This window comes from Lolium perenne, chromosome 6 (assembly GCF_019359855.2).
Source record: "Lolium perenne isolate Kyuss_39 chromosome 6, Kyuss_2.0, whole genome shotgun sequence".
Classification (NCBI taxonomy): domain Eukaryota; kingdom Viridiplantae; phylum Streptophyta; class Magnoliopsida; order Poales; family Poaceae; genus Lolium; species Lolium perenne.
In genome coordinates, this window is record NC_067249.2 from 71,979,188 (window position 1) to 72,003,067 (window position 23,880).

A 23,880-nucleotide genomic window follows, 5' to 3' on the forward strand; every position below is an offset into this window, starting at 1 on the left:
ATAACAGCAGCAGAGTAACAAAGACAACAGTAGTGATTATAGTAAACAGCAGGATTAAAATACTGTAGGCACGGGGACGGATAACCGGCGTTGCATGGATGAGAGAAACTCATGTAACAATCATAGCAGGGCATTTGCAGATAATAAAACGGTGTCCAAGTACAAAGCAATCAATAGGCATGTGTTCCAATTATAGTCGTACGTGCTCGCAATGAGAAACTTGCACAACATCTTTTGTCCTACCAGCCGGTGGCAGCCGGGCCTCAAGGGAATCTACTGGATATTAAGGTACTCCTTTTAATAGAGTACCGGAGCAAAGCATTAACACTCCGTGAACACATGTGATCCTCACATCACTACCATCCCCTCCGGTTGTCCCGATTTCTGTCACTTCGGGGCCTTTGGTTCCGGACAGCGACATGTGTATACAACTTGCAGGTAAGATCATAAAACAATGAATATCATGATGAAACAATAACATGTTCAGATCTGAGATCATGGCACTCGGGCCCTAGTGACAAGCATTAAGCATAACAAGTTGCAACAATATCATCAAAGTACCAATTACGGACACTAGGCACTATGCCCTAACAATCTTATGCTATTACATGACCAATCTCATCCAATCCCTACCATCCTCTTCGGTCTACAGCGGGGGAATTACTCACACATGGATGGGGGAAGCATGGCTGGTTGATGGAGAGGCGTCGGTGGTGATGATGGCGATGATCTCCTCCAATTCCCCGTCCCGGCGGAGTGCCAGAACGGAGACTTCTGGCTCCCGAGACGGAGTTTCGCGATGTGGCGGCGTTCTGGAGGCTTTCTGGCGACTTCGACTTCTCCCCGTGCGTTTTTAGGTCGAAGGCAATAAGTAGTCCGAAGGAGGGCGTCGGAGGCCAACCGAGGCCGCCACACCATAGGGCCGCGCGGGCCCCTCCTGGGCCGCGTCGGCCTGTGGTGTGGGGCCCTCGGGCCTCCACCTGGCTTGCCCTTCTGGCTCCGCCAATATTCTGTGAAAATAGGGCCTTCTGCATAAATTCCGAGGATTTTCCTGAAAGTTGGATTTCTGCACAAAAACGAGACACCAGAGCAGTTCTGCTGAAAACAGCGTTAGTCCGTGTTAGTTGCATCCAAAATACACAAATTAGAGGCAAAACAATAGCAAAAGTGTTCGGAAAAGTAGATACGTTTTGGACGTATCACCTCTCTTCCTCGATGAGATGAGAGCCATTCGAGCGGCATGCGCCGGTCCCTGGGCGATCGCCGGAGACTTTAACATGATTGTCTCGGCCGCGGACAAGAGCACTCCCGTCCTTGATCGTCGAGCGATGGGGCAATTTCGCCGCTGTCTCAATGAGTTGGAGCTCAAGGAATCCACGCTCATCGGATGCAAGTACACGTGGAGTAACGAGCGCTCATCTCCGACGCTTGTCAAGTTGGATAGATGGTTCGCCTCGGTTGATTGGGATGAGATTTTCCCAGATGCGTCCCTCACGGCGATGTCCTCCTCCCTTTCGGACCACTGTCCCATCCTCATGACCACGGCGGACGAGTTGGCAGTGGGAAAGCGCTTCCGCTTCGAAAGGTTCTGGTTGTCGCTTGGCGGCTTCCAGGAAGAGGTTCAAACCTTGTGGAACTGTAACGCAGCCGGGGGGGTGCCAGCTGATCCCTTGCGGCGGCTTGGGTTTAAGTTACTACGTGTTAGTCGCGGCTTGTCAAGGTGGAGCCAGCGCCGCGTGGGTTCGGTTCGCGACAGCATCCTCCTTGCCAATGAGGTGATATTGCGCTTGGATGTGGCGCAAGATAGCCGGCAGCTCTCCCCTGCCGAGCATTGGCTGCGACGTGGCCTCAAGCTCAAGGTCCTTGGCCTTGCATCCCTACAACGCACCATCACGAGGCAGAGGGCGAGGGTGGCTGGTTTGACGGAAGGGGACGCCTCTTCGCAATTCTTCCGTATCCTGGCAACGTCCCGCAAGAAGCATAGCTCATCCTTTGCCTTGCGGCACGGCGATCGCAGGGCTGCTGACCTCGATGTCAAGGTCTCTCTAGCCACGGATTACTATATGGACTTGCTGGGGAAGCCGTAGCCTCGGGAGCATGATATCTCCCTTAAGGCGGCTGGCCTGTTGCCGGTGGATCTCTCCGCGCTCGAGGGCCGTTTTACTGAGGACGAGGTTTGGGAGGCAATTCGTGCCATGCCGCCGAACAAATCTCCTGGCCCTGACGGCTTCACTTCTGAGTTCTACCGCCATTGCTGGCCCATTATCAAGGTGGATGTGATGGCAGCTATGCATGCTCTCTGGCTTGGCAGGGACCAGTTCTTTGGTGATCTCAATGGGGCTCTCATCACCTTGCTCCCTAAGAAGGACGGCGCAGTGGACCTACAGGATTTTCGGCCCATTAGTCTTGTCCACAGTTTCGCGCGTCTCTTCACCAAGGTTTTGGCAAGGAGGCTCGCACCGCGGATGGCTGAGCTTGTGGATGCAAACCAAACGGCTTTCATCCGTGGCAGATGCATACAGGACAACTACCTCTTAGTCAAGGAGTCCGCGCGGTTGCTCCACCGTAAGAGGATTCCCTCGCTGCTGCTCAAGATCGACATCGCCAAGGAGTTTGACAGCATTTCTTGGCCTTTCCTCATCAGCGTCCTTCGGCAGCGAGGTTTTAGCCATAGGTGGATCAGCTGGATTACCCTACTGCTGCGATCGGCGACCACGAGGGTGCTGGTCAACGGCTTCGCCGGTAGCGCGTTCAGCCATGGCCGTGGATTGCGGCAAGGGGACCCAATCTCCCCCTTGCTGTTCGTCATCGCCATGGATGTCCTCTCATCCATGTTTCGTGCTGCTGAGCAGGCTGGGCCCTGACGGATCTCTCCTCTGTTGGGCTGCGCCACCGCCTATCTCTATACGCCGACGATGTCGTCATCTTCGCCAAGCCGTGCACGATTGAGTTGGCAGCCATATGGGCAGTGCTGGACTGTTTTGGTGGTGCATCCGGGCTGAGAGCCAATAACACCAAGAGCACGGCAGCTCCCATCCGGTGCCCCCGGAAATCTTGGACGAGATCGAGCCGGCCTTGCCTTGCCCTTTGGCAGAACTACCATGCCGATACCTAGGCCTGCCTCTCTCCATCGACAAGCCCAGGAAAGCAGAGCTCCACGCCGCCATCGACAAACTCGCAGATCAGCTTCCTTTTTGGAAAGCGTGGTTGCTCTCCCGTGAAGGACGCCTCGTCTACGTCCAAGCGGTCTTGGGGGCGTCTGTCGTCTATCAGCTACTCGCTCTTGACCTTGATCCATGGTTCTTCAAGGCGGTGGACAAAATCCGTCGGGGTTTTCTTTGGGCTGGCACCGATGACGCAAAAGGGGGGTGTTGCCCGGTGGCTTGGAGATTAGTCTGCCAGCCCAAGGGCCTTGGAGGGTTGGGGCTGCACGACCTGCGTCGCATGAACACAGCTTTGCGCACGCGGTGGCTGTGGTTCAACAAGGTTGGCGCTCCGAAACCTTGGGCGGGCCTCGATGTCAACGTCGGCAAGGACTGCGTCGCGCTTTTCAACGCCTCCGTGCGTATTGAGCTTGGGAACGGGGAGTCTAGCCTCTTCTGGCAGGACCCCTGGATCGGAGGGCTTACGGCGGAGGCAATAGCGCCTGACCTCCTTCTCCTCGTGAGGCCGGCTGTGCGCCGCCGGCGTTCAGTTCGTGACGGCCTCCTCGATAACTCTTGGGCCACTGATATCTCAGGAGCTCTATCGGTGCCAGTGGTGGTCCAATACTTGCGTTTGTGGGCTGCAGTGGCGGCCGTGCCGCTTCCGGGGCATGGCGATGAGGGTGTGGACAAGGTCTCTTGGAAGTGGCGAGGCGATGGCCAATTCTCCTCTAAAACAGCATACCGCATGTTGTTTCATGGCACCGTCGGCCTGACCGGAGCCAATTTGGTTTGGCACTCCTTTGCTCCTCTCAAATTCAAGATGCACGCATGGCTCGCTCTGCGGAGGCGATGTTGGACGGCTGATCGGCGTCTCCGGAGGGGGCTGCCGTCCCATACACTTTGCCCGTTATGCGGTGCCGCGGACGAGACCCTCGATCACCTCTCCTTGCAATGCAGTTTCGCTCGGGAGGTCTGGTCTGGCCTCGTCGCACGGTTGGGTCTTCCTGACATTCTGCCATGGCACGGCGCCACCCTCAATGATTGGTGGTCTAACGCTTCTGGCATTTTCCTCCGAGCCGACCGCAGGAAAGCCAACTCCATCATCATGCTAACTCTTCGGTATCTCTGGCTAGAGCGCAATGTTAGGAAATGCTATCATGTAGAGCTTTATTGATTATCAAATATACATCGTCAGTCATTAGAGTGATTATCCTAAGGCCATTGGAGACGATGCGAACCAATGACGTCGTCGGTGAGAGGGCCAGAACCTTAGATGGGTTTACAGCCAGTGCCTCACGAGCCACAAGCCCACAATCGCCTCTCTAGGTGCTATCTTAAGTACCAGTTCGACTTCAAGGCACGCAGTACAAAATTCTAGGTTCAACCGTAGCTTGAATTGAATATAAGTATCTTCAGAAAAAGGAGCAGCTGCCATCGAAGAAAAATTCCCGGCGGCTGGAGTGTTTCAATGACCTGTACAGTATCAGTTTGCAAAATAATGCGAGAACATCTTGTTTGCCAGGGCAATTCGTCTAGCTAATAGCATAGTCTGCTGGATGGTGACAGGCAACAGTAAACCTCCTTGTCTCTGATGAGCACCCCAACACATCCATAATGGGTTTCAAAGCTAAAAAGGCACAATTATTATGACAAATCCTTCCATTGGCTTAACCCAAACACTACTTTTTCACTGAATTTTTCCTCGTATTGCCTTGATATCGTTATTGACACATAGTGCAGCCAACACACATGCTACATCTATATATATCTATCAACCCTTCTAAAGTAAATCAACCTATCCTCTTGCTCAGTGAGTTCCGTTGCGTCCAACAAAATAAACGTGACCTAACTGGAAAACTGAAAGGGACGAGTGCCCAATTCATGCCATCCACCATGACCAAGCTTATGCCATGCACGAATTGCGAAGGAAAATCACTAACAACACGTGCCAAACTGATAATACTATAGGGGAAGGGAAAACCATGTTAGCAAGCAAATCGTAAGTTCGTAACCCATGTGGCTATAACAGGAGAGGCCAAACGTGACAACCAAGGTAGAAGTAGCTACCTTGGAAATATTGCACGAGTGCTTTTGAACCGGGGGCTTTCTTGATCCAGTTTCGTTCTTCGAAGTTACTTGTTCCCAAAGCAAGTTAAAGGGATCGCAGAATCACCTAGCGTTAGATATATTGAGTTAAAACCTAAAGCGAGATTACTATATATACTTGTAATTTTTTTGAAATAAATAAACAACAAAACTTCCAGTCCATAACTTGAGATACACATATCGAGTTTACTTTTCGCATCTGTTTGTTGGCGAAGAGAATACATAACTTATTATGAACACCGCTTATTAGATATGCCAAGCCACCAAGGCTAGTGCTAACGGCCGTCTCTTATTATTCTTATATGGCTTGCCACATCACACTTAGATATTTAGTGTTTTAACGGGGATGTATCTTAATTTAGAAAAGCGAGTCTAAATGGAGGATGAGTTAACCCGAGTTATTCCCCTTATTTTTGAAAAAAACAGAGGATGGGTAGGACACTTAATATTATTCTTTTGGATCATGATTAAGAGACCAATATAAGAGACAATTCATTTCTTATTTCTCAGTAACTTCGTGCCATATAGGAAAAAATTGCACAGGAGCACCAAGACACGACGCCACCTTGTAGCATCATTATGACCTTCCTAAGAAGAACACGTGAACTTTACATAGCTCGATTATTCGGGGCATCGGTAAAAATTACACCACTTATTCGTGGTACTAATTAAAGGGACCAAAGATGTGAAAAAAGAGTAGCTAGACTTTTTTTTTTCAAAATGTTCTCGGATGTATAATGTAATGGTGTATGCATCTACTACAATTTTTGGGTCATACACTAAACATTGTTTGAAAAGTATCACCATTTTTTCATAGATCGCAAATATTTTTGTTCAACCGAAAATTACAAGTAATTTTCACTCCAATGCACAATCTAACTCTGAAAATCATCACAATTTTTTACATAGATTACAAACCGTTGTAGGTCTTTGTTAACCAAATTTAGAAGTGGTTTTCGCTTCCGGCTCGCGACACCCAAACATCCGATTCATATGCTTCCACATCCAAAACAAAAGCATCCATCCCAATTTTGTGCATTTCAAACGTTGTTCTTCCTTCCACCCCGATCGAAGCAAGTCCAGCCACGCACACCACCTGACCTGTACCGTAACCGACAGCCCAAGAAAAGGTTCACCCTGCAAAGGTCTCGGCCCATCCTGGCCGTCCGATCCGCACCGGACGGCTCGCGTCGGAGCACAGTGGGCAGCGGTTCGGATCCGACGGCCCAGATGCGCCCACACTTGTGGCCTCGCTCCGGAGACCGCCACCACGCAACCCTCGCTCCCGATACACGTATAAAATCCGCACCCTTCCCAAATCAATTAAATTTAATTCCCGGATTCCCCTTTTTTTTTGTCCTCCACGATTTCTCGCCGGTAATTTTCCCCTCGCCCAATCTCTCCTCCCGGAGCGGAGAATCGGTGCCGGAGCTCTGCGCGCTCCGACGAGCTTTTCCTCGGATTTTTCCCGTGCTCCCTTCTTCCCCGTCGCCGTCGCCGTCGCCATCGCAAGGTTTGCGCCTGTTCCTACCTTTTTTTTTTTCCTTCAGTTTTTTGTTTTGTTCCAGAGTTTGGGGCCGGGCGCGATGTATGCAGTAGTAATTCTCGATGCGGGGGATGGATGGATGCGGCGAGGAGCGCCGTCGCATTGGGTCGATTGCTCGACTGACTGAGCGCGATGGTTTCCTCGCCTCTCGCCCCAGTTCAAACAAAGGTTCTCGTTTCGGAACTGTCTATCTAGAGCAGATCGTTCTGCCGCGCGGATTTCGTAGTACCACTACCCTTTGATCTGTTTCCTCTCGATGTATGCACGAGTCCGTGATTTCTTCTGCTAGTGTGTTTCTGGTTTGTGGCATCCAGATTGTGGTTCTGGTAGAACTGTCCACGACTTACCCATGGGCTGATTACCTGTCGTTTGTTGATCTGGATATGTCGGTTAATCTCGTCCTTGACGGCTTGCTGTGGGCGGTAGTTGCTACCCGCAGCAATTTCTGATGTCCAGTATCCTCGTTCAGAGTACTCTGGTTAATTAAATGAGCCGTTCGTCCATCTGTTTTCCTGCGGATTGTTGATTTGGTGCGTCTGGTTCCACTGAATCTGCTCCTGCAACCGTCGCAGTTCACTTTGAGGTCCTGATGTGCGAAATTAATTCGTTCGCGGGATGTTTGTCTGTCGATACGCCTCGGAATTCTCATTTTTGATCTATGGCGAAGCTGTTTCTGAATGGAACAGTATCATCTGTGTCGTGTGTACTAGTTGTTTATCTTAGTATCTTGTTCAATCAATGCTGCTGCTACAGGTTTAGATCCTTTCGCCTTCTTCTCTTTGAGAGCCGATTCACTCATTTACTAAAATTTGGTATGTTCCTGTCTGCAGCAGTGTTTGGGGAACAGCAACACCTGATGAAGTTCCACAAAGGTGTCAAGGTGGAGGTGCTACAGAAGGCGGAGGCACCGTTTGGTTCCTGGAGGCCTGCCACCATCGTTTCTGGCAATGGTCACACCTATCTTGTAAGCTATGATGAACGTCCTTTTGACGGTGGTGTAGACGTGGAAAGGATTCCAAGAAAGGCGTTGAGGCCTTCTCCACCGCCCTCAGATGGCCAGGTGTGCTGGGTCCCGGGCGACATCCTTGAAGTCTTTGACAGCTATTCATGGAAGGTTGCGGAAGTCGTGAGATTGCTTGGTCAGGAGTTTTATCTCGTCAGGCTCCTCGGATCCTCCCAAGAAATGAGAGTGCACGCATCCAATCTTAGGACAAGGCAGCTTTGGCAAGACAGCGATTGGGTTGCTCTTCCAAAGGTACAGCTCATCCCTTGAAATTGTACAATACATTTTCTTTTTGCACAAGTTTTAATGTTAGTACTGATGAATGCCTGTTACGGAAATTATTATGGATAACTTATGCCAAACAGTTGACACAGCTTTATTTCTTTTTGTGTCAAAATGCAACTATGGTGCTTGAAGACTGTTTTCAGTGTCTATTCTATGAAGTTATCAACACTGGTTAATAGTATTAACTTGCTAACGTCTTGGTAATTATTTGCAGGATTCTGCAAGATGTGCTGGTGGTTCACTTAGGAGTCGGACAAAAGGTGGAAACTCAGGGGGCAGTCATCTTCTGCTGAAGGACAAGGTTTTGTTGGAGGGCAATATGTCTCGAGGCATCAAGAGGAAATCATCTGCTGCATCAGCTTTCCCTATGCAGCGCAGTGAAGTTACTAAGAAGTTTCAGACTTCTCACAGAGATGGAAGACGCCAATATCTTGGTCCTGGAGATTCTCTTCATTTGATGGATAAGGTAGATGCTGTTGATTCCCCATGCTTAATGCTGGGTGAAAAATGCATGCATGATTCCTTAAATAACAGAGCTAATGGCTTTCCTAAAACAAACTTGGCAGCGGTTAACACTTATGTTGATTATCAGTATCCCGCTGTAACAACTCAAGACCGCGATACTGATAGTGCCGCATCCTCTGTTGGTAGTTGCAGTCCCTACGGTAGCCCCTATAGGCCAGCACATCCTCAAGAGTATGACAGTGAAGATATCTGTAGTAGGAATGATGACGATGATGTTGAAGCTTCTACATCTGGAAGAGAATCACCTCTTCCAATGGAAGGTGGTCTGAAGGAAGAAACCCATCTGCTTGAGTTGCATGCTTATCGTGCAACAATGATGGCACTATATGCTTATGGATCAATTAGCTGGGAGCAAGAGGCTTTGATGACTAATCTGAGGCTTACACTGAACATCTCAACTGATGAACATTTATCAGAGTTAAGAAATCTGGCTTCCTCTTCAGTTTGTTCTAGATAGCCATATTAAACAGTTACAAATGAAGAGACTTAGAATTTGGTTGTTATGTTGTCATACCACTTACTTTAGAATAGTGGAATTATGGTTAGTGTGGACTATGAAGATACCATTCACTTGTTGGAGTACTTGACGCTCTGTATTAATCATGTAGAAAGGGGGAACTTTTGTACGATAGTTTCCTTAATTTGTCAATGCAACTTTTGCCCCCACTGAGTCAAGTTTTTTTTTAATTGAACCAACTGTCTTCTCAATTCATATTATCTTGTATTGGTTTTGTGCCGCTGTAAGAAAGCCCTTGACATGTGGTATTAGAATCCCCTTGATGGTACCGTGTTATACCCCTTTAAAGTCTGTGATAAGTTGTTGTAATTCAGTGACATAACATGGCAATGAAATTTCAGTTCTGCTAGTGTTCAGCAAACAACTTTCATGTATTCAATTTGTTACTTGAACTTGAACTAGCCTATTTTACCATGCTGATGTATTTTCCACCTTTGCTGGATCTTCTGTTTAATTGTGCAAAGATGGAGCCAATACTCCAATGTAGGCAAAGCACCTTTAGTTAACTGTATCAGCATGTGTAACCTGACAGTTGACCAACATCCTAGCTTGTAAAACACCTTTGCTCACAGCATTAGAAGCCATCACTAAATTTGGATGATTTGTTCTCCCTTTTCCGGTGGTGTGAAATTGCAACAGAAATAATAGGGAAAGATGTCATCTGATGCTTTTCATGCATTTTCCAGGGCCGAAGTTGGAGGCTTGTAAAGCATCCTTCGTTAGGTCTGTGTTGATGGAGGAGTTTGTCACATGGTTTATGTGGTGATCAATGTGGCAACATTTCCATCAAACCTTGGTTGGTATCTATTTTATTTTTTTCGTTTTATTGTCTTTCTTTTTAGCTTCTTTTCTGGCTCTACTAGCTTTGTTTTTGCAAGGATACTGTTCAGGAAATTTTGTTTGACAATAGTGAACAAATAAGTTAATTGTACCATTCAACATGCAGTATGTTTGCAAACAATAATGCTAATGTCAGTACAGAGAACCACTAACTTTTTCGTCACACTTTATTGGAATTTCGGATAACTGTAATTAGTTTTGATATATTCTTAGGTTGGTAAAAGAAGTAATTGGTTGTCATAATTGCACAATGTGCTCTCTCTTTGGTTAATTTCCATATGAATAGAGTGTTGATTAAGTCGAAAAGCTCAATAAACATAGGCATGGTGCTGGATTTTAGGTTGATAAATTTAGATATCAGTCATAGCACGCAGAAGTGTGCGATTTGTTGAAGTAGCCTTACAGAGATCTATCTTGGTCACAGTACTCTTGAAATGGTAGGTCTCGGAAGCTCATCTGTAAGAGTTAATAGCTGGTTTTTGCTTTGCAAGAGTTCATATCGGCCAAAAGATTATGTGGAGTATTCTGAGAAATAAGGGAGAGCACCCTTAATGATAGACTTATTGGCTTTGGGCAACGTGAGCGGTGATCTAAACAAGCTGATTACTTGATGTGGACAGTGAGTGGTAAGTAGGCATATTGTTAACCCTCAGCCCTCAGAAGTTCTACGGTAGGTTTGTTAATTTCCTGACACATGGTCTATCCGTGTATGTAAAGTGCTTCTCTGAAAGGTGCTGGCTGGGATGTTACTATATGATATTTTATTTCCTTACAAGCACTTAGGGAGGCTAATTTTGTATTCAATAAATGTTAAGTACTCTGAAATATAGTGCTCCTCGGATTTGTTTGGGTCTTTTACGGTTTTACCTACATGTCCTTTTAGTTAGTCTCTCAGTATAAGAAAATCCTAATCTGTCAGTGTCCTTCTGATACTTTTGTGTTCAAGAACATTGAGATGTTTATATTACTTTATGTCTGATGGCAATGCTTGTCAATCCTCATCCTCCTACCTCATTTGCTAGTATTACTGATTCTCCTTTTCTCTTTGCAAGTACTCCGTATGTTTGTGTGTAGTGTTGTGACAATAATGGTTCAGTTTATGATATGTATTACACTATTCAGTCTACCAGTCCCAATTCAACTGGCACAATGCTTCTCATTTATACTTGTCTAAAAATTAAGGAGTTGAAAAAATTGATGGGATAAAGTTGTAATTTATAGTATACACGACCACTAACAATGTAAGATATTTACCAGAAACATAGATATCTGTTTCAGTCATTTACCAGTTCTGAACATTTTCAATTTCATAGCTTATATCAAGGTGGCAATGTATGGGAAATGCACTATGTGGAGGAGGCTATGCCCAAAATCCTTTTCACACATATTTACAAACTCTCTTCGATGCAGTGTAATTGTTGGATGTATAACGTCTGTATGGAGCAGCATGTAAATAGCACCTTGTTGTTTTCCAGGATTTTTCTTCTGAAAGTTATATTTAATCATAACAAACAATTGCTTGAAGTTTAAGTCGTTGAGATTTTTTTTTTCTGGTTCTTCTTTTTGTACACAAAGTTTGATGTACAAGCCGACTAGGCTCCACATGACTCTCTATTGCACTTTTTCTTTATAAGAATTGATAGATTATGTGGACATCGCTATATTTCATGGAACAGTTGGAGTTACTGGAAACTCGTGTTGCTTTCAAAGAAGAACTGAGGTCTTGCTATATTTATACTTAGCTGATGTTATTCAACTCTCCATTATTCTATTGGCGACATCGAGGTCAAAACACCTGTTCGTTTCAGAAACGAAAACAGGAGGGTGCTTGGTTCCAGTTTGTTGGTGAAAAACTATAAAAACCAAGATTGAGAACTTCACATTTTTTATTTGCTACATTTAATTGTAATTCAGCATGGAAATTTAATTTAGAGAGAAACCAGATGAATCCAATCTGGTACCCAAGAAAACTGCCACCTGGGCTGTTCGGATTTACCAAGTAGTAATTTTCTGAATTTTTTTTTGACTTGTAATTTTCTGAAACCTAGGTCACTAGGTGGCATGGTAAGTCGGTATTCAATTAAATACTTAATAGATTTTCCATTTAAAATAATTATTTATTGTTGCCTTATAGACACAGGTCATGTAAGTGAAGGCTTGGGCAATTATTATGTACTATCTGTAACACAAATTGTTCAAACTGGAAGTATTGATGTTCTTTATACACCAATGATCATTTTTTTTCAAAATGAGATCTTTTGATTATTTTCCCTTACGACTGAATTATTTGCTCAAGCTGTTAATTCCTAACAATATTTTCCACTGGGAAAAATAAAACTAACAGATGATTGAGGATTGGGATTTCATGTCTACTTGAATCCTATGAGAAGATGAAGTATGTTTGATTGTAGCAAAGGAATTTTTCATGAGGTGTGAACTAATGTTTTTTTTTTCCATGGGATTTGCACTATAAAATTCCTATAGGATTAGTTCCTATGAATTAAAGTTTCCCATAGGATTCAAATTAATCCTATGAATCAAAGGAGCCCTGCTGGGGTTCCCTTGGGATTGTGCCAGCTAGAACTGTTAGCGAAGTTCTATAGGTGAAAAGCCTAGATGCAATTCTGTAGTTAATATCAGGACCTTATCAGAACATGTTGGCCAAAGAAAACGGGCACTTTCTGTATGTTTTTAGCCGACATGTTGATATACCAGGGTTGATGTTCATCTTATTGCAGCTTTATTTTGATGGCACACTCTGGTGCGTTTTGGTAACCACATTTGCAGGCTTTTCTAACAAAGGTGTGTACTATTGCTTCAGGTGGTCTTATTCTGAAGTTACGCCTGATTGAAGTTGAGTTCCGTTTTCTCATGTCAGCCCAAAGTCTTGGAGTGAGCTATTCAGTATTTAGTTTTTGCTTAACCTTCAATTGTGTTTATACATTTCTTATTTTATTGCTTATGAGCAGTTCTCAGAACTTAGTTGGATATTTTTTAATATTTATTGGTAATGTTTTGAGTAGTACTATAGCAAGTCAGTTGTCCTGGCAGCTTTAATCTCTTGTCATTGGTCTGGGCACCCTGAGTTTGCAGGTAGGAAAGAAGGCTTTTCCTGTCTAATCTGTGATCTGTCACTTTTTGGTTTGGAGCATATTCCTCCACTTGTTCATGCATTGGAATTCTGGTACATAACATGATTATTTCTTCCCTAGAAATCGAGTTGAAATGAAATGAGTTGTTAGAATCACTATTTCAGAGTATCCATGTCTGCTTTGTTTGGGGACGCGTGTTTGTATCCTTGTGGCTGGATCTAGTATTCTGGTGCATTAGCAGAGCACCTGAAGCGATGCTGTTCATCATGTAACACTTCTAGTATTGGATGGATGTCAATGACACAGAAGATAAAGCAGCTGCAGACAGGCCCAAGGATATCTGCCAGATGGCTGGGAGCACTATGATCTGAAATTTGTGAAGTCAGCCATCAGTTATCTATCAGTGTACGGCGAGGTTGTATCTAGCCATGGTGCTTATCCATCCGATGGTTCTCGTAGCCGGATGCTATAATACCTGAGTTATGGAGAAAATCAACAACATGGAGCAACTCAAGCAATTCGTGGAGCTTTGGGTCCTTCTTAACAACTTTCAACTTAGGGAGGAGGTGGAGGATGACATAACTTGGAACCTCACGGCGAATGGCGTTTACTCCTCCAAGTCCGCGTATGAGGTTCAATTCCTTGGCTCCATTGCCTCCAACATGAACAAGATCGTTTGGAAGGCTTGGGCGCCCCCGAAGGTCAAGTTCTTTGCTTGGCTCCTCATGCAAAATATGGTGTGGACGGCGGACCGTTTACAAGCTAGAGGTTGGTCAAATTGCGACCGATGCCCCCTTTGCAACCAAACCCTCGAGACCGTTGACCACCTCTTCATTATGTGCCGTTTTACCATTAGGATTTGGGGTGCCATCAAGGAGTGGATTGGCATCCCATCCATCCATCCAACGCAATGGGCCGATCTCTCCATAAACCAATGGTGGAACATGATGGCGGGGGGCACCGCTCCTAGTAGGAAGGCTATATCCTCGCTCGCGCTCCTTGTTACTTGGGAAGTTTGGAATGAACGCAACGCAAGGGTCTTCCGCAACAAGCATACACCCTCTCATGTTTCCATCGAGAAAATTAAAGCCGAGGCCCGTTTGTGGGTTAGAGCGGGTGCCAAGCATTTGGGCAACATCATGCCGGGAGAGTGATCCCTTGTAATAGCTTTGGTTACTTTTGTAAAACTCTCCTTAATTAGTAGATTGGCGCAAAGCTTTTGCCCTCCGTTTAAAAAAAAAATAATACCTGAGTTGTCTACAGTTTTGAGATGTTTCATGACTGGATGCGGTGCATTCACTGCTAAGCTGAAGCTGTACTGCTTGAGATGGAGAAACATTTCACATTTCGTCCAATATCAACTTTTCTGGTTGACATAATGATATACATGACTGGCATTTGTGCCCAAAAATTTATATCATGGATGGGAGAATTTTTCAGTAAAAAAGTTGGTATTGACATAGAGGGCTAGCCTTGGGTAACTTCCATCAATGATGCTTAAGCATAACTAGGAAGTTTTGGCGCGGCGACACGCCGCACCCGTAGAACAATATTGATTACAGGAAGTGATGGGCAATGTGTCGGGCAGCTATCTTCGCTCTCAGGGCTTGTGTGGTTTATTGGTGTTGTGGACCATATAAGTTAGTCCAGCAGATAAATGTGCACACATGATTATCTGGTGATCTAGTATTCTACAGTGATTGAAATAAGACAGGGTACTAATATTATCTGCGGTTTTCTAATTGTTGGAAGGTGCTAATTTTGCTAGGTTGTGTATCCAAGTCTATTCTGCAGATTGTGGAAGTTGTTGAGATGTTGGTGGATTTAGTATCGCAGCCCGTGAACTTGCCAGTCATTCATGTTCTAGCAAGTGAAAAGATTGTACTCCTAAGATGATGCATTATGCTTGATTTGGTCATTGTGGAGGCACATGATATTAAGGCTCTGCCAACTTGGATTGGAAATAACTTCACATTTTAATTTAGATGAATTGAGATTCTGTACATTGGTAGAAGCAATTGATTGGGTCAACAATGCTGAAAGTTCATAGTGATTGTTTTTATTGCATCTGGATCCAGAACCACGTATAGGCTAGTCACAAAGTACAGTAACACATGTTTGACATCCAACAGAATTTTGAAGGAGCGCATAGGCATGGAATAGTCAGGACCAGCCAAATAATCTTCTTCAAGCTAGTTGCCTTGATTCCTTTCAAGGTGGAGACACATCTATCTCAAGGAAGCCGAACGGAGTGAGTATTCCAAAGAAATCTCAACTATACGTGCTCAGTAGCAGGAGAAGATGGAGCTACCTGTGTTTTCTGGTATATAGTGTTTCGATCTGGCTGTATGTTTCTGTCTATCCGACGAACACACCACTGGAGCAGATAATTCGTTCAACCTAGAAATAAATAAACACAGTGAGATTTAGTGCATACTATTATTACAGTACTTCCCCAGAAAGCTAATGCTCTATTCTTCAAATACGGGTCTGTCTTTTTCTTTTTTTGGAAGAACGGGGCTCTGTCCATGGAGTAGTATAAGTACTTTTCCATAGATCCATTCATTACAGTGGCGATAGTACATACTGGATACGAAAGGTCTGTCAAGACAATGTACTGCTGCTAGAGTATCTGCAGCAATCTCTACATGCTGCAGCAATCTCTACATGCTACAGTACCACGAGTCGTCAGAGTTTATGATTTCCCATATGGTTACTTTAATGCTTTCCCTGAAATCAGACAGTATATGAGACTTCGTAGATAGCATGTGTAGTTAGAGAATTAAGAATGGATACTGTTATATTATACGCTAGCTTACTATGAAAAGATAAGAGATCCTACTGGCCAAGAGCGCAGAGTGTTGTGTCAACTGATTCAGTTTTTCCACTTGTTAAGCTTTGCCAATCAATCTTGCAATGTGAGTTCTTCATGCTGCACATGTTGCGATTAGCATCAAAAGTAATAGTTCCTGATGCTACTCGGTAGGGTCAGGGGGTAGTGCAGACATAAGGATTTAAACTCTAAATTACTGGCCATCTATAAGTAACAAAACACTACTGTGGAAACCAATTAGCAGAATTAGCAGAATTAAAGAACAATACATTTTTCTTTTTCGTTGTAACTCCTCTAGAAGCCTATAGATAAAGTGCAGATTACTGATTCATAAACTAAATAAATCAGAGATTTTAAACACATGTAAAATAGAACATGTAGCTTACTTCATCTTTCTCCTGGATTTTCCTCATCATCATCAGTAAGAATCTCAAATAATTCTATTTGAACTAATAATCAAGAAGATATGTATAAGCCGCTAATGCAGCGTGCCAAAAGAAGTATCATGGGTCCAGCTAACAGGGGCACCTGGGGCTAGCAAAAGATATTACCTGGTTTCCTCGGATTAAGAGCCTAGAGCGTTAGTTAGCCCTAACCAAACCTGCGTGTACGCACTAGCAGTACTGTTGGGGCCCTGTGGATGTCTCCATCTTCTATTTATAAATGGATAAGAAAGTTTACAACCAATCATCAAAAAAATCGTTGTCTACTTGGCATATTGCTTGTTCAGTACAATTAAATGGCAATGCAAGTTTTCGATACAAAAATTCTAAGAAAGTTGATGTGCCACTAATGCTTACTGACTATTTGGAAGAGAATATAGGAACACTGCCAAAAAGAGCTATTAGGTGAGAGACGACAAACTGATATATGCTGACACATTTACATAGCAGCATATATGGCACCGGCAGTATGTACGTATCTAAGACTAATGCAGCTATTTTTGCACCAAAAGGTAGGATGAGCAGGTCGTGGAGGCAAAAGAAAAATGCACTTTAATGAATGAAACATGGGACACTCACACAGTCATCCATAACACCACTACACCAGTGAGTTAAATTCTAAAAAGTAGGTGTGACCAATGCAGGAGTAATTTCCCTTACAAATCAGATGAGCAAAGTGAGACCCTAACTACTGAAGACCAATAATTCTATTGAATGGGATGGACATTCGGTTTTATAGTGCAACCATTAACAACACGCATCATCCATGGGGGCAAGTTCTTGTACAGCAGTAAACAACCCATGCAATGCTAGCCACAACCAATGGTCAGGTATCAAAAAATATTTTATTATAAGCATCCACCGAAATCTGGAAAGGCACGTCATGTTGCACTCCCTAAAAAAGGCCAGCAATCCAGGTATCAAACAAATTGAAAAGAGCTTATCAAACAAACTGAAAACAGCTGGCAGATCATGTGCAGCCATGCAAACATCAGATCAGAGTTGCTTAAGATGGTATCTTTGGGCATCTGCATCTCAGATGCAATTGCCACACAGCCGACATAACCTTTGTGAACCGCCGGATGGCTCCTAATGCTACATAAAAATACCAGCAATTCAGAAATAAAATGCTCTAATAGAATAGTACCAGAATATGTTCAAATTTGAGTGGCTAATGGGAGCAAGACGAACCAGAACCGGTGATGCAGGGGTTGCCGGTGCCACTCTGCCAGCCAACCACGAGGTGGTGACCATATAGGAAGAGAACGAACCTCGATGCCCCAACGCTGGAAGGCAAGAGATGACAGGATCTGAAGGAAGGGAGGGACTGCTGCAGCCACACTGCAGGGAAGGAGACGGCGCCCCATGCGGGCCCGGCAGTATACCCGCCGCATCACTCCCAGCGGCAGCCTCCCGTTGTTGACGTACACCTCGTCCCGGTGCTGCCTGTCCCCCTCGCCCTCTGGCTCGGCCGCCACAAACGTCGGTGGTCCATGGTGGCGGGCGCCGCCGGGCCGTCCGCCGGCTGCGGGGAGGCGATCGGGGCCACGGCGCGGCTGCAAGGGGATCACATCGGGCCGCCGGAACGAAGGTGGGGGAAGAGCGCATGGAAACCCTAGGATTTCGATGTGGCACGGCAGGTGAAGAGGAAGAGGGTGTACGTGCCTGTAAAGAGGAAGATAAAAATGGAAAAGGAAACGTCTGGGAACGCCCAGAAAATTCTCTCCGACGGTGGCCTGGCAATCTGAAATAGCTACTAAACTGCCACGTTAGACCCCATCGTGGACCAAGCGCCAACGAATCGCACTAAGAAACCGGAAAACCGGAACCGAATAAAAGAAGTGACGTAGAGAGTTTGGAGCAACCGGATAGAAATACGAAGATTACCGGGAAGGCACCGGTTACTATGGGTTTCACACCCATAAAAAGAGCGAGGAAAACTCACAGCTGGGAGGGTCGACAATTCCGATCACCCATCTATGGCAAAAATCACGGACGTGTCAAGATCTAATTAGATAAAAAGAACCGTCTACAGTACCCAAACTGTTAAGATTTCAGCATTGGGGGTTAACTTTTATATAGGTAATAATGAAAGAAGGAAAGAACGATTGACACAGAATGCTAGTACCGGATAACTTCATAATGAGGGCTTGCATGCGAAATTGCATCGGTGAACCTGTGGATGCCCCCGCCCCATATCTCACCTTCCGTTCGGTACGCGGAACCGTCCATTAGTTGTATCTGTAAGTGCAGTTATGGGTGTATAACTACACAATAACGTATTCTTGACCATTTCTGTCCACCCACAGCAATACGAGGGGCCTACAACCTGACGTCATCCAAGTTTTAACTACAGCATTTATTCTTCCCTGGGAGCTCATCTCTCACCTTGCGCCTCTCGTTTCCTCTCCCAGCACCAAATCACAGCTCATTTGTTCATCCCCAACCAAGATTTTCCCCATTAATCTCCACCCAAGCCTCCTTTCCATGACTCCATGGTGGCCCAGATCCATGCTCCGCCACTGGGAAGTACACGGGCGCAACATCTTCTTCTTCCCCTCTGGCAGCCACGGCCACCGGCCCGCCAGAACCTCCACTCTGATGCCACCACGGGGAAGCGGTCCATCAGCGAAGCTGTTGCCAGACCTGGCCTCCACATGCCCCGACTACACCTACCCTAGAATTTCCTGGAAGGAATCGATGAAAACTATATATATATAAATTCTACGGTGCTTTGCTGGTTAAGTGTTAGTGTTACAGTAGAATTTTTCATGTCTTTTGGATATTTCACTATCCACAAATACAGATCTTGCTTAGTCTGTGGTGAAAGGTTTCGATATGAAATTTTTGATTTTGTTGAGATCTGAAATTTTATTTCTTCCCTCAAGTCTCTGATCTATTTATCTGTTCTTCCAATGGCTCTGGTTCTTATTACTGTCGAGATCTTCGTGGATTTAGGACCTCTGATTTTTTATTATTATGGCTCTTTCATAATATGCAGAATTTATACATGGACAAGATGACATGATATTTTCTGTTCATAATATTAGTCGTTCCAACTAACATAATATACAGCAATTAGTCATTCAGAAATATGATATATATGTTCAATATATCGTGTGACTGTAAGACATGCTGTTAATTTTATCTGTTAATCTGTATGTATAAATCGTGTTAGATATTTTGTACTACCATATATGAAATTTTGGTTAATATTGTAAATTAATTTGTAGATGACATAAGAAATCAGTTAATATCATGAGTTTATGACAAATTGTTGGTCATATGAAATGATCTGTTGTGGCATGAGATGGGAAAGAGCAGAAACAAAGAATGGTAAATTTGTGCAGAAATTTATATACTAATTTCCTTGTTCCAATTGATTTATTGGTTCATGTCATTATTAATCAGCCAAGTCACCAAACCTGTACCAAGTTGTACTAATGACGCCAGCTATGGCTCATTGAATGTGTATTCATGTTTCACAGCAGGGTATATTCATTTATTTCTGCATTTCCAAATAAATGACCTTACGTTGTCCACGGATCACAAAGCAATAATGAACGTGCAGATTTCATGGGGTGGCGTAGATGAGAGCCAAAAGTCCGGGTCAGGCTTGCATGTGTCTATATAAGAAACAACGGAATTGCTCCACACACGACGATTGACGTACGAACTCTGTACGATGCTCTCCATACTGCTAACTTTCCTTTAGGCCCACCACGGTAATTAATCCCATATGCCCAAGTCCGAGCCCAGGCCAAACGATGACCTAGTGCCCAGTTCCTTCAATCTACAAAAAGTATATACAACATAAAATCAGAGTGTGCATATATGGAACATGGGGCATGTGAACCCACTTTTTAAAAAGTTCCGTTTGTGTTGTCAAAACATGTTTTAAAAATCGAAACACAAAATGATTTCCCAGATGATCTCAAATATGTGCTCTGGACATGAGTTTCGTCACGAAAAAACTTTTTATTTTGTCTCGGCAAAAAAGTGAAATTTTGCAGAGCTATATAGCAGCATATATGTGACGTATTTTGTCTTTTTTAGATTCTGGAATAAAAAGGTGGTTTCTTCGCGAAAACTTTCTACGCACACATGAAACATGCGTACATACCCGGATATTTTTATTTCAGAATTTTTTTAACATTTGGAAAATGCATTTCCAACTAGGGTTCACATGCACCCATATTCAAACCGGACTTTTCCATAAAATCACCATTTTGAAATGCTAATTTAGAGCATTTCCATCAGCCTCCCCCAAAAAATTGGTCTTTCAATGGATGATTAGTGCTTTGTGCAAAAAACTTACCTAAAAATTTCCCTGCCACTGACGCACAAGTTCTACATAAATTTTGGTGGACAATCGGCGCGACCGCGGAGCGTCCGCGGAGACGCAAACCTGACGCATATTGGGTCAGGTTTGCGTCGCCACGGATGGCCTAGTCACTTTGCGTCGCTCCGCTGGAGCAAGGCCTAAACGCATTTTCGGTCACGGCGGATGCAAACGATCGCCAGTGTTTGTTTGCGTCGCCCCGTTCAAGATACCCTAAGACATAGCTGCTTTTGTAAAAAGAAATGATTACCGGATCTTATCCCAAGTTCCTAGCCCCGGCCCAAACACAAACCCAGTCAATTCTTGCTTCCGTTGCCTGCCTCGCGTGTGGGAAGCTCGCTGCCTCCTTGCGTCGTACATGTATCGGACGAAATATGTCGTACGTATAGCAGCGCTCAAGAAACAAAGCTTCCTGATGTTTGTAACTGTTGAGGTACATAAATTGATATCTTTGATCGGTGATCTATTAGAGATGTTCATGCGTGTATTGGCAATGAGGCTTGATGAATATCATTACATGGTACACTCATAATCTTATCAGATTATGCCATTTTCAGGTGATCATTGTTTTTTTTTTGATCTGAGGTGATCATTGTTAATCCTGTATTCACGTCTGGTGAAGAAACAGAGATGGGACACGGTATGGTTTCCCTGGATGGAAAACAATTTTTTCCTACTTTTTAGAAAATCAATGATTCTTGTTGCTATTATGGGGTTTCTGCAGCCTGCCTGCAGGTAAGATGTGGAATTGTTGAGCAGGACACTGGCCATCGTTGCCTTTTCTATCGATTTGACATCTGTCCTTTTTATGACACAAAAGATGTGATTATATTCACACAATTTAAATCAAATGTGGCCACAAGATTCCAATTTCAGACTGGCCCATAGATAGGACCAGGAAAGATAATACCCATGGGATAAAGCTAGATGCTCGGTAGAGATCCTTGTTCTATCCATGTACAACCAGGCGATCTGGCTGGTGCTGGCCCCGGATCCGGCGTTGAAGAGACTCGGAGGGCTCCTCCGGCCGATGTTTCTTATCGAAGAAGATTTCAGTCTTACGTGGCTGGTGGCTATCGCGGCTCATCAACTTCTCATGGCTAGGGCATCTTCAACACTAAAGAGTGAACTAATTGCTGGTGCTCCGTGCTCTTCTTCTCCGACAACGGCGGAGGACGTGTGTGCTTGGTAGTTGTGTCACCGGCAGTTTGCAACAGTACATTTGTTAGTATTCTTCTTGTGTTTTGTTGCTTGTATGCATATCAACTTTGTACTGTTACATTAATGAATACAAGTAATGTATCTTCAAAAAAGGCTCAACATATACCTATAAGAACCCTCTGAAACTCCTCTCAAAGAAAAAGACCCCTTTGAAATTCAGGATTATGAAATGTGCGAATACAAAAAAAACATGGAATCTAGATGTCATGGCTTTGAAACCAATTTGAAACGAAAACAAAAAAAATTGTGTAAAAATAGTTCTTTAGGTATTCACTTCAACTAGCGTGTTAATTTGATACGAGGTAATTATAATTAGGAAATGAGAATTAATGGGTAGAGGACTTAAATTACCACGTAGGCATTGTTCTGCTTATACGTTTTCTCAAGTATATTTGAGTCGATTGGGGAGAATTTTAATTTAGATGGGATTTAATACCCCCAAACCATACCAATCCTTCCGAAATATGTGAAACCGAACATGGTCGTATGGCTGATGGGCATTGCTTACTTATCTCATGTTTTCACCCCAAATAGGTTTGGGGATGGGAGAGATTTTGGTATTCACCCAATCCCATTCCATCCCCTCAAATACTCTTTCCAAAAAGTAAAGTAGCATATGATGGAGTTTTTAATCTAGGCAAAATTATGGTTTTTTTTTGAGAACCTTTACCGTAGGGGAAATCCCCTACGGTATAATTTTAATATTAGAAAAACACTATAAAATGTGGGAATTTGCAGGGATATCTTGGGAAGGGACAATTGGAATTTGGGATAATCCTCTCCAATCCCTGTAATAGACTAGAAGTAAACAAGACCTTAGACCTTGTTCGGTTTCATATGAATCCACTAGGTTTGAGGTGTATCGAGGGGGATTAAATCCCATCTAAGTCAAAATCCTCCCTAATACACTCCAAACCACTCCAATCCACTTAGGAGGTGGATTAGCCGAACAAGACCTTAAGAAAATGGAGGGGGAATGTAGGGAGTCTGCTCCCTCTTTTCTCTTCCCTAGGGAAGGCCTGATAATTAGTATGGGGAAAGGGAATTGGAGAAAACGGCTTCCATTGCACATGCCATTCGATGAGAGTTACGAGTAGACATCAAAGCCTAGGAAGAAAAAAAGAAAATGATTTGCTTTCAAATTTGCACCACTAATTCTCAACCCACACCAAACATCTGATTTGGACTAATAATCAATTTCCCGTACTAATTTCTTGGCAAACTCTCATTTCTAAACTCAAGTGACTTTTCTCCTAAAGCCGCCGAACACGCTCGAATATACTTATTTATGAGGTTCATGCGGGAGTGTGGCACTTAAAATTTCTCCAAAATTCTATGGGTCGAGCCTTCCAAAAAAACAATCCCATAAGTGGTTAGATGTTGCCATAGAACACTTATAACACATGCTTGTTATATAAATACACAACGTACGATACTCAAAATAGACTAGAAAAAATAGGTGGGTTAGACACGAGACCATGAAGGTGACGATTAGGACGGTGCAAACCCTTGTGGTAGTGCGACCGGCCAGCCTTGTCCCCGTGGTTGAGAGTGTTTGATGGTTTCACGGGCTTGTCATTGATTGTGTTATGTTGACTTATTACATGGGGAGGCGCGCTAGTATACCCTGGGGATGTAGTAATACGTAGTTAAAAAAATCATCTCATGTCTACTTTCTGCAATATCACATATAATTCTAATTAGCGGTATAAGAGTCGGTTGCATAATGGATCATGGTGCATATGATCTAGACAATTGCGATGAGATGATGTTGTTTTGAAGGAAATGAGTGCTTCCATCGTAGTAGTACAACGAGACCTAAGAGATAGCAAATGCCATCGTAGTAGTACAGTGATACCTAAGAGATAGAGAATTCCATCGTAGTAGTACATTGAGACCTAAGAGATAGTGAATTCCGAAGTGGTGGCAGAACACCATGGGTAAGCAACTACATAGATCGTGGCTGCGAAGACAAGTTGGT

General features: G+C 44.1%; 2 protein-coding genes across 17 annotated transcripts; both read left to right on the plus strand.

Annotated features, from left to right (window-relative positions):
* Window positions 1–1,328: 1,328 nt before the first annotated feature.
* On the plus strand, window positions 1,329–2,087 carry LOC139832427 (uncharacterized). The gene has a single exon (XM_071822187.1). The coding sequence runs from the start codon at window positions 1,329–1,331 to the stop codon at window positions 2,085–2,087; it is 759 nt and encodes a 252-aa protein (XP_071678288.1).
* A 4,487-nt stretch (window positions 2,088–6,574) lies between these two features.
* LOC127307667 (uncharacterized) lies at window positions 6,575–13,199 on the plus strand. Of its 16 annotated transcripts, none has more exons than XR_011746928.1 (5): window positions 6,865–6,966; window positions 7,629–8,053; window positions 8,301–9,028; window positions 9,815–10,594; window positions 12,790–13,199. XR_011746928.1 is itself a non-coding variant. In XM_071821861.1 (4 exons), the coding sequence occupies exons 1-4, from the start codon at window positions 6,870–6,872 to the stop codon at window positions 9,834–9,836; spliced, it is 1,272 nt and encodes a 423-aa protein (XP_071677962.1). In that variant the 5' UTR covers window positions 6,865–6,869; the 3' UTR covers window positions 9,837–10,811. The 16 variants fall into 16 exon arrangements, 7 of the variants coding, with proteins under 7 accessions (XP_051194377.1, XP_051194378.1, XP_071677962.1 ...); XR_011746932.1 differs by having other exon boundaries at window positions 9,815–9,924; XR_011746936.1 differs by having other exon boundaries at window positions 8,301–8,552; window positions 9,815–9,924.
* Window positions 13,200–23,880: the final 10,681 nt, after the last annotated feature.